Source organism: Pelobates fuscus, chromosome 5 (genome assembly GCF_036172605.1).
Source record: "Pelobates fuscus isolate aPelFus1 chromosome 5, aPelFus1.pri, whole genome shotgun sequence".
Classification (NCBI taxonomy): domain Eukaryota; kingdom Metazoa; phylum Chordata; class Amphibia; order Anura; family Pelobatidae; genus Pelobates; species Pelobates fuscus.
In genome coordinates, this window is record NC_086321.1 from 128,535,544 (window position 1) to 128,548,881 (window position 13,338).

General features: G+C 40.8%; 1 protein-coding gene across 1 annotated transcript in view; it reads left to right on the plus strand.

Moving 5' to 3' along the window:
- CFAP251 (cilia and flagella associated protein 251) overlaps positions 1-12,886 on the plus strand; it is a 69,776-nt gene extending 56,890 nt beyond the window's left edge. The window contains exons 21-24 of the mRNA XM_063456991.1: positions 4,201-4,344; positions 10,063-10,291; positions 10,705-10,806; positions 12,611-12,886. Coding sequence (XP_063313061.1) covers positions 4,201-4,344; positions 10,063-10,291; positions 10,705-10,806; positions 12,611-12,750 — 615 coding nt within the window. The 3' untranslated portion in view covers positions 12,751-12,886. The remainder of the gene's footprint in view (positions 1-4,200; positions 4,345-10,062; positions 10,292-10,704; positions 10,807-12,610) is intronic.
- The last annotated feature ends 452 nt before the right edge of the window (positions 12,887-13,338 follow it).

A 13,338-nucleotide genomic window follows, 5' to 3' on the forward strand; every position in this document is an offset into this window, starting at 1 on the left:
GTATGTGTATGTATGTCTGTCTGTGTATGTATGTCTGTCCGTATGTCTATGTATGTATGTATGTATATGTATGTATGTATGTATGTCTGGATGCATGTATGTCTGTATGTATGTCTATGTATGTGTGTCTGTATGTCATTATATATGTATATATGTATGTCAGTATGAATGTATGTCTGCATATTATTATGAACGTAGGTCTGTGTGTATGTGTGTATGGATGTCTGTATGCATGTATGTCTGTCAGTATGTCTGTATATATGCATGTATGTCAGTCTGTATGTCTGTATGCCATTATGAATGTATGTGTGTATGGATGTCAGTGTCTGTATGTATGAGTGTGTGTATGTATGTATGTATGTTGGGGTCTGTATGTGTGTGTGTATGTGTCTGTCACTATGTATGCCTGTGTGTATGTCTCAGTATGTGTGTGTCAGTATGTATGCCTGTATGCGTGTATGTCTGTTTCAGTATGTGTGTCTGTTAGTATGTATCAGTGTGTGCGTTTGTGTCTGTGTGTGGACCCAGTGAGCGGTATTTGGAGGCGGGCCCCAGGGGGCCCAGACCCTGAGCTGAGTTAGGGGCCCCAAAATTTCTGGTGGCGGCCCTGTGTGTTACTATCTGTGCTTGTGTACCTATAGATGTGTGTCTGTCTGTAACTGTGTTTACCTGTGTGCAGGGTCGGCACTACCATAAGGCGGCACAGACGGCCTCTTTAGGGAGGTCAGGCTGACCGGCAGGAGGGAAGCGCACTGTGCTCCTCTCCAGCCGGTCATTTCTTGTAGCGTAGCCGAGTGCAGCACCTCCTACCACCCATGCATCCCAGATTCCTACCCTGGTGAATGCCGTGGGCTGTATCGAGGGGCGAGGATATGAATTTCACCATATTCCTGGTGATGGGGCTGGGCTGCAGTATGGGAATACTCAGAGCCACCAGACAGCATACTTCCCAGGGACCTGATTGTACAATGTAAGTATGTAATTGTAACTGTATGTATGTCTACATATGCAGGGCCGGCGCTACCATAAGGCGGCCCAGGCGGCCGCCTTAGGGCACACCGGCCCTGGGGGCGCAAAATCAGGCTGACCGGAAGGAGGGAAGCGCACTGCGCTCCCCTCCAGCCGACGACCTATTGTAGCGTGGCCGAGCGCTACCAGGGTCGCAGGGGGCCCGGCCGCCCCTGCGACCCGGTATGTACCCACTGGGCCAGCCTCTTCCCCTGGGGGGCCCAGGAGCCGGCCACCTCAGGGCCCCCCGAGGCTGGCCCTGGTATCACCGGGCGTCCGGTTCTGCGGGCGCGCGAGGGAGCACTCTCCCATGTGTGCTTCCTCTTCAGCTCCCTCGCGCGCCGCATACTGATACCGGAGCCGGAAGATGACGTCATCTTCCGCCGCCGGCATCCCTACGCGGTGCGCGAGGGAGCTGAAGAGAAAGCACACATGGGAGAGTGCTCCCTCGCGCGCCCGCCAGCCAGCCAGCCTGCCTGCCTGCCCACCTACCTGCCCAGGAGCACTGCAGCACCACTGGACCCCAGGGAATCCCTTCAGCACTCCAAAAGGTAAGGAGGCTGGGGGATTAAATTAAAAAAAAAACATGTGTTAGTGTGAGTGTCAGTGAGTGTGTCTGCTAGTGTCAGTGTGTGTGTGTCTGCTAGTGAGTGTCAGTGTGTGTGTCTGCTAGTGAGTGTCAGTGTGTGTGTCTGCTAGTGAGTGTCAGTGTGTGTGTGTCTGCTAGTGAGTGTCAGTGTGTGTGTCTGCTAGTGAGTGTCAGTGAGTGTGTCTGCTAGTGAGTGTCAGTGAGTGTGTCTGCTAGTGTCAGTGTGTGTGTCTGCTAGTGTCAGTGTGTGTCTGCTAGTGTCAGTGTGTGTGTCTGCTAGTGTCAGTGTGTGTGTCTGCTAGTGTCAGTGTGTGTGTGTCTGCTAGTGAGTGTCAGTGAGTGTGTCTGCTATTGAGTGTCAGTGTGTGTGTGTCTGCTAGTGAGTGTCAGTGTGTGTCTGCTAGTGTCAGTGTGTGTGTGTCTGCTAGTGAGTGTCAGTGAGTGTGTCTGCTAGTGAGTGTCAGTGTGTGTGTCTGCTAGTGAGTGTCAGTGTGTGTCTGCTAGTGAGTGTCAGTGAGTGTGTTTGCTAGTGAGTGTCAGTGAGTGTGTTACTGTGTGTCTCTGACTGAGTTTGTTTGTGTGTATATTATATATATATGAGTCTGTTTGATGTCTGTTAGTGAGTGTGTGTTTGTCAGTGAGAGTGTATGTTTTGTAAGTGAGTGTGTATCTATGTCTGTCGCTGAGTGTGTCTGTCAGTAAATGTGTGTGTCTGTTAGCTGGTGTGTATGCATCTGTTCGTGATAGTGTGTGTGTGTGTCTTCTGCACTTACCTTTCTCCAGCACCGGACTCTCTTGGCGCTGGGGATCCCTCCGCCTCTCAGCTCCGAATGCTCTTGCCGCGCACGCATTCAAACCGCCCATAGGAAAGCATTACTCAATGCTTTCCTATGGACGTTCAGTGTCTTAGAATAGCGGAAGCTCCTCTAGCGGCTGTCAGTGAGACAGCCACTAGAGGCTGGATTAACCCTCAGTGAAACATAGCAGTTTCTCTGAAACTGCTATGTTTTCAGCTGCAGGGTTAAAACTAGAGGGACCTGACACCCAGACCACTTCATTGAGCTGATGTGATCTGGGTGTCTGTAGTGGTCCTTTAAGTGTGTGTGCATCTGCATGCACTGGCGTACATACCGCGGTCGCAGGGGTCACAGCCCTGCGACCAGGTGCCCGCCGCCCGCCGTGCAGAGTAAGTGCGAGGGGGGGGGGCACGGATCAATTTTCGCACCATGTGTACGCCACTGCACCTACCCTGGTGTCTGCCGCAGGTTGTGTGGAGGGGGCGGGGATATGAATGTCATCATATACCTGTTCCCTGTGTACAACACAGCGCGGCTGGCGCCCTGTGATGGGGCTGGGCTGCAGGACAGTACTCCAAGGAGCCGGACAGGCATGCACCCAGGGGACAAGATTGAACTGATGTAAGTATGTAATTGTGTATGTCTATGTATGTATGTATGAATGTATGTCTCTGTATGCCTGTATGTCTTTGTATGTATGTTTCTGTATGCCTGTATGTCTCTGTATGTCCAAATGTATGTGTCTGTATGCTTGGATGTCTTTGTATGTATGTTTCTGTATGCCTGTATGTCTCTGTATGCCTGTATGTCTTTGTATGTATGTTTCTGTATGCCTGTATGTCTCTGTATGTACAAATGTATGTGTCTGTATGCCTGTATGTGTCTGTATGCCTGTATGTCTCTGTATACCTGTATATATGTACGTGTCTGTATGATGGTATGTCTCTGTATGCGTGTATGTCTTTGTATGCCTGTATGTATGTATGTGTCTGCATGCCTGGATGTCTCTGTATGTATGTTTCTGTATGTCTATGTATGTATGTATGTGTCAGTATGACGGTATGCCTCTGTATGTATGTCTTTATATGCCTGCATGTCTCTGTATGCATGTATGTCTCTCTGCCTGTGTGTCTGTATGTGTCTGTGTCTGTATGTCTCTGTATGATTATTTCTGTTTTTGTATGACCCTTATTTTAAACGAGGGTGGGGGGCACCAAAATGCATCTTCGCCTGTGTAACTAAAAATCCTAGCACCGGTCCTGAAGGTACACCCAAATGCTTCAACATCTATGAAAAAAACTCACGTATAGGGGTTGTCATAAACCTGTGTCTTTGCTAAAACAATAAACTCAGGTCACATCAGTAGATAGAAAGCATGCAAAATATTGAGAGCAATCTCTGTAAAGTATTTGTTACTTTACAAACAAAAAATCACTGACAAAGATCCGTGTAACCATTGTGAACCTTGCATGTCTGCATTTCCAATCTGCTAATTAAAGCTGATAAAATTCATTCCATTATTGGTATTAAATATTGTACAGCACAGTGATAGTCTACAAGCCTTTGGAGTGCAGCTTTGTGGAAATTTTAAATAATTGTTCATGTTCCTCAAATAAAATAATAAAAAAATATGATAAAAAACCATGTATTGTGGCAAAGGAAAACCGCTTCTAATCATATTAATAATTCATAGATGTCACAAATATTCTTATTCTTGTCGTACTCTGCATTTATTATGCACATTGTGGTGTTGCAAACTGTGATTATTCCTTTTTCATTTTTGGTCTTGTGTTTATTTCCATTTAGGAACTGGAGAATTATTTCTATTATGCGCAGCTGCGTAACCAGGGTATTGACACAATGGAGACAAGACAAGTTTCGACACATATTCCCTTGAAAGAAGTTCCTTTCATAATGCGTGCATTGGGATTCTACCCATCAGAGCAAGAGGTTTTTAAATATTCCATTTAGAAAACATTGTTGTTTTTAGAATTACATTCTATAGGCAGTTTAAAATACTTTGATTATATTAACATTTTTTCTATATTCACAATATATAGAAAATCAGGACCTTAGCTATTTTGCATTCACATTCTAATTATTCTTTTTGTGCACACATAATTATTTATACAATTATTTCCATAACACCAACCTATTTCACAGAACTGTACAATAGGTAAAACAAGACAAACAAATAATTCTAATAAAAGACGTTCGACATATGGGAACAGAAGGTGAAGAGGACAATGAAAAAAACAAGCTTACAAACTAAAAAGATGAGGGACAAATAGACAGGGGGGAAGTGTGGGAATTAAATGAACTGTATAGTAGGCAGCAAGTGAACAGTCAGTTCTTGAATTTCATGTGTTGGAACAGGAAAAATGAGTAAGCGAAAAGATCTGAGTTGACAAGGGCCAAATAGTGATGGGTAGACGGCTGCAGTGGTTAGTATCTACCAAAAGTGGTGCAAGGGAGGACAACCGATGTACCGACGTCATGGTCATGGGTGTCCAAGGCTCAATGATGTACATGGGGAGCGATATCACAGAAGAGCTACTGTAGCTACAATTGCTGGCAATGGTGGAAAGGTTTCAGTGCATTGCAGATTGCAATGGATGCCCCCACCTCACAACTTGCAGAACTTAAAGAATCCACTGCTAATGTCTTGGTGCCAGATACCAAAGGACACGTTCAGAGGTCTTGTGCAGTCAATGCCTTGATGCATCAGAGGTGCATATATATATATAATTATAATTATATTTATATATATATATAAACACTTTTGTTTTCGCCCCCAGCCTAAGGCACACCATTGCAATAATCATGCTGTCTAATCAGCGTCTTGATATGCCACACCTGTGAGGTGGATGAATTATCTCGGCAAAGGAGAAGTGCTCACTAACACAGATTTAGACTGAATTGTGAACAATATTTGAGAGAAATATGCCTTTTGTGTACATAGAAAAATTCTTACATCTTTGAGTTCAACTCATAAAAAAGTGTTGCATTTATAATTTTGTTCAGTGTGTATATATATATATCATACATACCAAGCCTCAATAGCAAACCAGTAACCAACCTCATGCTGATGATTTGCATTAACAATGAAACAGCTGTCCATGAGTGGTTCACTGGCTTTGCCTCTTTTCCTAAGTTGTGTTTCAAAGCTGCAAAAAGCTTACAGCAAACACAGACTCAAAGGAATCCATGTTTAAAATAGAATGAGGCAAAAATGTGATTCTTTGTTAAACTATTTTGCATTTGCCCACCCAGAATCCTTTGCGGTAGTAACATCATTTTGTGATTTATGTGTGAAAAGCAAGTCTTATGGCTTGACTGGTGTGCAGATTGTGTTTGACATTGTATTAACCCCTTAAAACCGGAGGGCGTACTATTACGCCCTATTCTAAGCAACTCTAAACGCCGCAGGGCGTAATAGTACGCCCTCTGGTTTTTTGTTACTTACCCGGTCGCCGGCGATCGCGGTTGGGGGGACTCACCTGGGATCCCAGAGAGTCACCCGCGGCAGATCCTCCATCCTGCGGCCCCCCCAGCCATGTGAGAATGAGTTCCTTGCAAGGACCTCACAATCACATGGCCGGGTTAGCTGGCTGCTGCATTGCCAGTAATGACAGTCTGTCCCCCTGCTGGCTGGAAATGAAATAAAATAAAGTTAATCAGTGTAAAAAAAAAAAAATTATATACTTAGATCATATATATATATTATATATATATATATATATATATATATATATATATATATATATATACACACACACATACACTGTCTAGGTGTATTTTACTATTAATATATATATATAATTATATATATATATTAATATCAAATTACACGTAGACTGATACTGATTAAATATATCTATAATTATTGTTATATATATATTTATATATAATATAAAAAAATAAATATGTAAATACGTAAAAAAAAAAGTAAAAAAATATTAAAAATAAATAATTCAAAAATATATAGATGTGTGTTATTTCGTTCTAACTGTATTGTGATATTCATATATATATATATTTATATCAAAATACACGTAGAATGAAATAATATATATATATCTACCGTATATACTCGAGTATAAGCCGAGTTTTTCAGCACATTTTTTGTGCTGAAAAACCCCAACTCGGCTTATACTCGAGTCAATAGTCTGTATTATGGCAATTTGCATTGCCATAATACAGACTGGGGCTGGCAGAGCTGTAACTTACCTGTCCTGCAGCTCCTGTCAGCTCCATCCTCCCCCGCGCCGTCCGTTCAGCACCTCGGTCAGATCCCAGTGTAAGTCTCGTGAGAGCCACTTACAGTGTGAGCTGACAGAAGAGCTGAACGGACGGCGTGGAGGAGGAGGGAGCTGACAGGAGCTGCAGGACAGGTAAGTTACAGCTCCCACAGCCCTCCTCTCCCCCCCACTGAACTGCCAATGCTGGACCACCAGGGAAGGAGAGCCCCCCTCCCTGCCATATATCAAGCAGGGAGGGGGGACGAAAAAAATATATAGTAATAATAAATTTAAAAAAATAATTAAATTAAATAATAAATAATAATAAAAAATAATAATAATTAAACTAAATAAAATAATAATAATAATAAAAAAAAAATTGCCCACCCCCCACCAAGGCTCTGCAACACACACACACACACACACACACACTGCACTCGTACACACACACACTGCACTCGTACACACATGCTGCACTCGTACACACACGCTGCACTCGTACACACACGCTGCACTCGTACACACACGCTGCACTCGTACACACACGCTGCACTCGTACACACGCTGCACTCGTACACACGCTGCACTCGTACACACGCTGCACTCGTACACACGCTGCACTCGTACACACGCTGCACTCATACACACGCTGCATTCATACACTCACACTGCATTCATACACACACACTGCATTCATACACACACACTGCATTCATACACACACACTGCATTCATTATACACACACTGTAAATAAATATTCAATTAATATATATTTTTTTAGGATCTAATTTTATTTAGAAATTTACCAGTAGCTGCTGCATTTCCCATCCTAGTCTTATACTCGAGTCAATAAGTTTTCCCAGTTTTTTTGGGTAAAATTAGGGGCCTCGGCTTATATTCGGGTCGGCTTATACTCGAGTATATACGGTATATACATAAATATATACGTATATATCACTATATATATATAAATAAAAATATATATTTTTAAATTATGTATATATATATACATATATATATATATATATATATATACACACATACGTATATATATATATATACATATATTAATTCTACATATATATTTATGTAATATTTTTACATAATTAGGTATCTTAATTAATTACAATTAGCGGGACCTGCCTGACAACCCATGCCGAAAGTATAGGGAATTTAATTTACTAGCACTATATTTAAACCTATAACTTTCCAAGACACCATAAAACCTGTACATGGGGGGTACTGTTTTAGGGACTGTTCAGGAGACTTCGCTGAACACAAATATTAGTGTTTCAAAACAGTAAAATGTATTACAACGATGATATCGCCAGTAAAAGTGACTTTTATTTTTTTTATTTTTCACGCACAAACAGCACTTACACGGACGATATTATTGCTGTGATACTTTTATCTATTTGTGTTCAGCGAAGTCTCCCGAGTACAACAGTACCCCTCATGTACAGGTTTTATGGTGTTTTCAAAAGTTACAGCGTCAAATATAAGGCTTGTGTTTCATTTTTTTCACATTAAAATTCGCCAGATTGGTTACGTTGCCTTTGAGACCCTATGGTAGCCCAAGAATGAAAATTACCCCTATGATGGCATACCATTTGCAATAGTAGACAACCCAAGGTATTGCAAATGGGGTATGTCCAGGCTTTTTTAGTAGCCACTTAGTCACAAACACTGGCCAAAATTTGTGTTTTTTGCATTTTTCACACACAAACAAATACTAACGCTAACTTTGGCCAGTGTTTGTGACCAAATGGCTACTAAAAAAGACTGGACATACCCCATTTGCAATACCTTGGGTTGTCTACTATTGCAAATGGTATGCCATTATGGGTGTAAATTTAATTCCTGGGCTACTATACAGTCTCAAAGGCAACGTAACCAATCTGGCGAATTTCAATTTCAAATGTAACGTGCTATATTTGACCCTGTAACTTCCCAAAACACCAACAAACCTGTACATAGGGGGTGCTGTTTTACACGTGAAACTTTGCTGAATACAAATAGGTGTATTTTATTGCAGTAAAAGCAAACAGTATTATGACATTGACAGTTAAAATGTCATGTAGAACTAAAAAAATAACAACATTTCTTATTTTCTCCCATTTTTTTCATATTAAATTCTGTGTCATAGCTAAATATTTGATATTTAATGAAAGCCCTGTTTCCCCTGAATAAAATGATATATAATAAGGGGGGTGCATTTAATATGAAAGAGGTGAATTACGGTTGGACAGACATATAGCGCAAATGCCAGGTTTTGTTTACGTTTTGTTTTGTTCACAACATGTACATGTGGCTCAGTCCTTAAGGGGTTAACTATCCACAGACTTTAGGTGGAAGGGGTTTTCAATCACCATGACCTTTTTGGTTTTTTATTCCCTATATATATATATATCTCCATCTCCAGAATCCCTTGGAGTAGTAACATCACTGCAGATTTAAAGCGACACTGTCACGCCGAACTTACCTTTCTCCTATTGTTTCCTCTTCTCTTCCTCTTTATTTCTGATCTAGTTTTCTTTAAAATATAAGATAAAGTAGGAACTACGCCTGACATTCTATGACACAAGGAGTTTAAGTTGGTTCCATTTCAAGGAAAAGGGTGAGTACTCTCTCTGACACAGGAAATGGAGTGAAGTTAAACCCCTCCTTTGGTCAAAGAAAGTCAAGCGTAGGAAAAATATATAGTCCCTAAAAATAATAGGCCCTACTTTATCTTACGTTTTAAAGAAAACTAGATCAGAAATAAAGAAAAGAAGGGGAAACAATAGGGGTAAGGTAAGTTCAGCATGACAGTGCGGCTTTAATATTTCTGTTGGAAAAGCAAAATCTCATGGCTTGACTGGTATGTGCAGATCTATGTTTAACAATGTATCGATTCTCCACTGACTTCAGGTGAAAGGGTTTTTTAACCACTATTTTTTCCCCACCATAACAATCTTGGTTTGTGCTCCGCAAGTAACGATAAGCCTCAATAGCAAACCAGTAACTAACATCATGCTGATGATTTGCATTTAAAACTAAACAGCTGTCCATGAGTGGTTCACTGGCTTTGCTCCTCTTCTTGAGTTGTGTTTCAAAGCTGTTGTATACAGCAAACAAACAATCCAAGGAATCCATGTTTAAAATGGAATAATGAGGCAAAAAGGTGATTCTTTCTTTCTTTCTTTCTTTATTTTTTACTCATTTGCATATGCCCACCTACAATCCCTTGCAAATCACTGCAAATTTTAGATTTCTGTGAGGAAAAAAAAGTCTTATGGTGTTTGCAGATCTGTGTTTAACAATGTATTGATTGTCCACGGACTTCAGGTGGATGGGGTTTTCAATCACTTTTTTACCCACCAAACTTTCTTTTGAGATATATATACAATTTCTATTCTTACTATCTCGTTTATTCTTTTCATTTAGGTGGAAAATATGCTGAATGAAGTCAAATTTAGCGAATATGTAGATACAGGAAAACAAGTCACGCACATCAACCTGGGGGATTTCATACAATTGTACATAAATCACAGGCCTGCCTTTGGGCTTTGTATGAATGAAATACAACATGCTTTCCAAGTGCTTGGCTTTACTAATGAGAAAGGGGAGCAATCGATTAGCAGAGGAGAACTACTAGAGCTACTACAAACAAGAGGTGACAAAACAACACAAAGTCTACCCTATTTTTCAACAATTCTGTTCAACCCAATTTTAAGTACCGTACATAATATCTGTAGATTGCTCTGTCCATTGAAAACATGCATGTCATACTACAAAATACCTTTAGGATTTGTAATACTTTCCTACATGACACATTTTTATCTCTGAAATCCAAGCTAACAGAAGCAAGTTATTTGTGATATACTACGTTGATATATGTGATATATGCTAGTGGTATATTAGAAAAATACACTCCATAACAAAGCAAACCTGCAACTATATTTGCATATATACAAATTGCATATGTTGTGTTTATTATTTTTAGACTACTTTCTCTTTATGTATTATCATTGTTGTTGGAACACGCTGATAGAGAAAATAAAACTGGTATCGACATGTACCCTCTAGGTGAGCATCTGAAGGAAGATGAGCTTGCAGAGTACCTTAGCACCTTGTTAGGAGTGAATCCAGAAGGTGGAGGTTTGGAACTAGAAAACTATGACTATGCAGGTATGTAACTACATTTAATAACAGTACTCTTTGTATGTTAAGGGATATCTTTAAGCATAGTTAGGCTATTCACTATTTCTCCTTATTTCTGTGCATCATGTGACTACCAATTGCTGGCAGGTCCCCCAAAGTTATGTGCAGAGGTAGCAGAAACCTTTTACCTAAAGAGAGTGAAAAGTAATGGTTCGGTATTGCTTCAGATTCTCAAACAGAAATGCACAACCAAATACTTACTTGCAATGATAATTAGACAGAATTGGCAGATGCCTGTCTGCAAAGTTATGTTCAATCTGAAATTGCAGACAGACACTTGCCATTTCTAGTAGAAACTATCATTACAAAAAGCTGTGATTAGCACTATTTTGAGTCTAGATAGTCCAATGTACCTCAACAATGATTGTGATACAAGTCATATTATAAGCCTACCTGCGGTGATGGTGTTCCTCATTGGGTTTTCTAAATAAACCTGCTGATCTTTATTATAGGTGAAGTGTTCCAATAATCTAAAGCCACAGCAGTCCCATCACATTATGTGCACTATTGCACACTTATTCATAGCAATCCCAAAAAATAAGTATGCAGTAGTGCCCAAAGTGTGTTAGGAAGCAGTGTCCTTTCTTATGCTGCCTATTAGTGTTTAATATGTTAAAGGAACACTATAGGGTCAGGAACACAAACATGCATTCTTGACCCTATAGTGTTAAAACCACCGTCTAGCCCCCCTGGGCCCCTCATGCCTCCCAAAATCTTACTTGTATTCAAGCCTGAAGCTGCTGGCTCTGCCCTGTCTGCCTCAGACCAGCAAGCAGTGTGCTTACATCATCAGAAGTGGTAGCCTGATCCAATCACAGTGCTTCTCCATAGGATTGGCTGACAAAGAGGCAGATCAGGGGCAAAGCCAGCACAATTGAAACACAGCCCTGGCCAATCAGCATCTCCTCATAGAAATGAATTGAATCAATGTATCTCTATGAGGAAAGTTCAGTGTCTGCATGCAGAGGGAGGAGACACTAAATGTTTGGATGCATTTTAGGCAGCCGTGACACAGGAAGGATCTCTAACAGCCATCTGAGGAGTGGCCAGTGAAGTTATCACTAGGCTTTATTTAAACACTGCATTTTCTCTGAAAAGACAGTGTTTACAGCAAAAAGCCTGAAGGTAATAATTCTACTCACCAGGACAAATTCAATACGCTGTAGTTGTTCTGGAGACTATAGTGTTCCTTTTCAAATACTTTTTTTCAGTAAAGGATGAATTTTATAAACATGTTGTTTTGCTGCATTATGCTCCTGTTAAGATTGGTTTTGGATTATTTGATAACCCTGTATGTATTATACACTTTCTTATATCATTTTATAAGAGCGTCTGGAGTGTTTTGTGGAATAGAATTATTTTACTGGTAAAATGATAATAGGCTTATTCATTAAACTATGAAGTGAGGTGAATTGAGCCAAATTTGCTGAATTTAAGTCAAAGTAGCAATGCTATTAGAATTTTCCAATGTAAATTTTTTTCTTCTCATTTTCCTACATTTTGCAATTTATATTTAAGTACGACGCAATTTACTGTTTGTTTCTTGAGGGGTTTTAACTCTTTACAATTGGATTAACACTATGTAAGGGACCAACGCATGTATGATTGTTTGTTACTCAAACCCAAAGCCACCATCCCTAATGTTTTGAAGCATCTTATTTAGGTGGTTCCTGATTTTTTTTTTTTTTTTATAAATCCTGAATTTCAGTAAAACCATGCTGCAGATATACAAACCTGCTTAATTACACAATCTTATGATTATATATTACAGGTTCTTCTCAAATATTAGAACAAGGGATCCCAGAAGCAATCACAGTGGATGTGTTCTCAGCAGAAATTCTTGGTTTGCCTGTCTTTACAATTGAGAATAGTGAAGAACACTCTGAAACTCCACAGAAGGTCTCAGTTTAGAAGGTTGTAGCCATTTATAACGTAGTTCAGTCATTGCTTAATTTTATCACGGGTTATGTTGAGATATCGATTACTCATGATGCTCATGCAGCCGAATGACTAAGCATCATGCATTGTCAAGGATTAGCCATCACTGAACTTCTTCATTAAAGGGACACTATAGTCACCAAAACAATTTTTTAGCTTAAAGGGATACTCCTGGCACCCAGACCACTTTTGCCCATTGGAGTAGTCTGGGCGCCAACTCCCATCACCCTTTTATAAACTGCAATAATTACCTCTAGTGGCTGCTACTAGACTACTAGACAGCCACTAGAGGGCACTTCCTGGTCCATAGCACAGGTTTTCTGTGCTACAGCATCGCTGGACGTCCTCACGCTATGTGAGGACCTCCAGTGTCGCTAAAATCCCCATAGGAAAGCATTTTCAATGCTTTCCTATGGGGAGGTCTAATGCGCATGCGTGGCATTGCCGCGCATACGTATTAGGTCTCCCCCGCCGGCGGCCGCACATGGCAATCGGTCTCCCCTGCCGGGTGACGTCGGCGGGGGAGGAGCGTGGGCGGACCCTGGACCAGCGCCGAGGGAC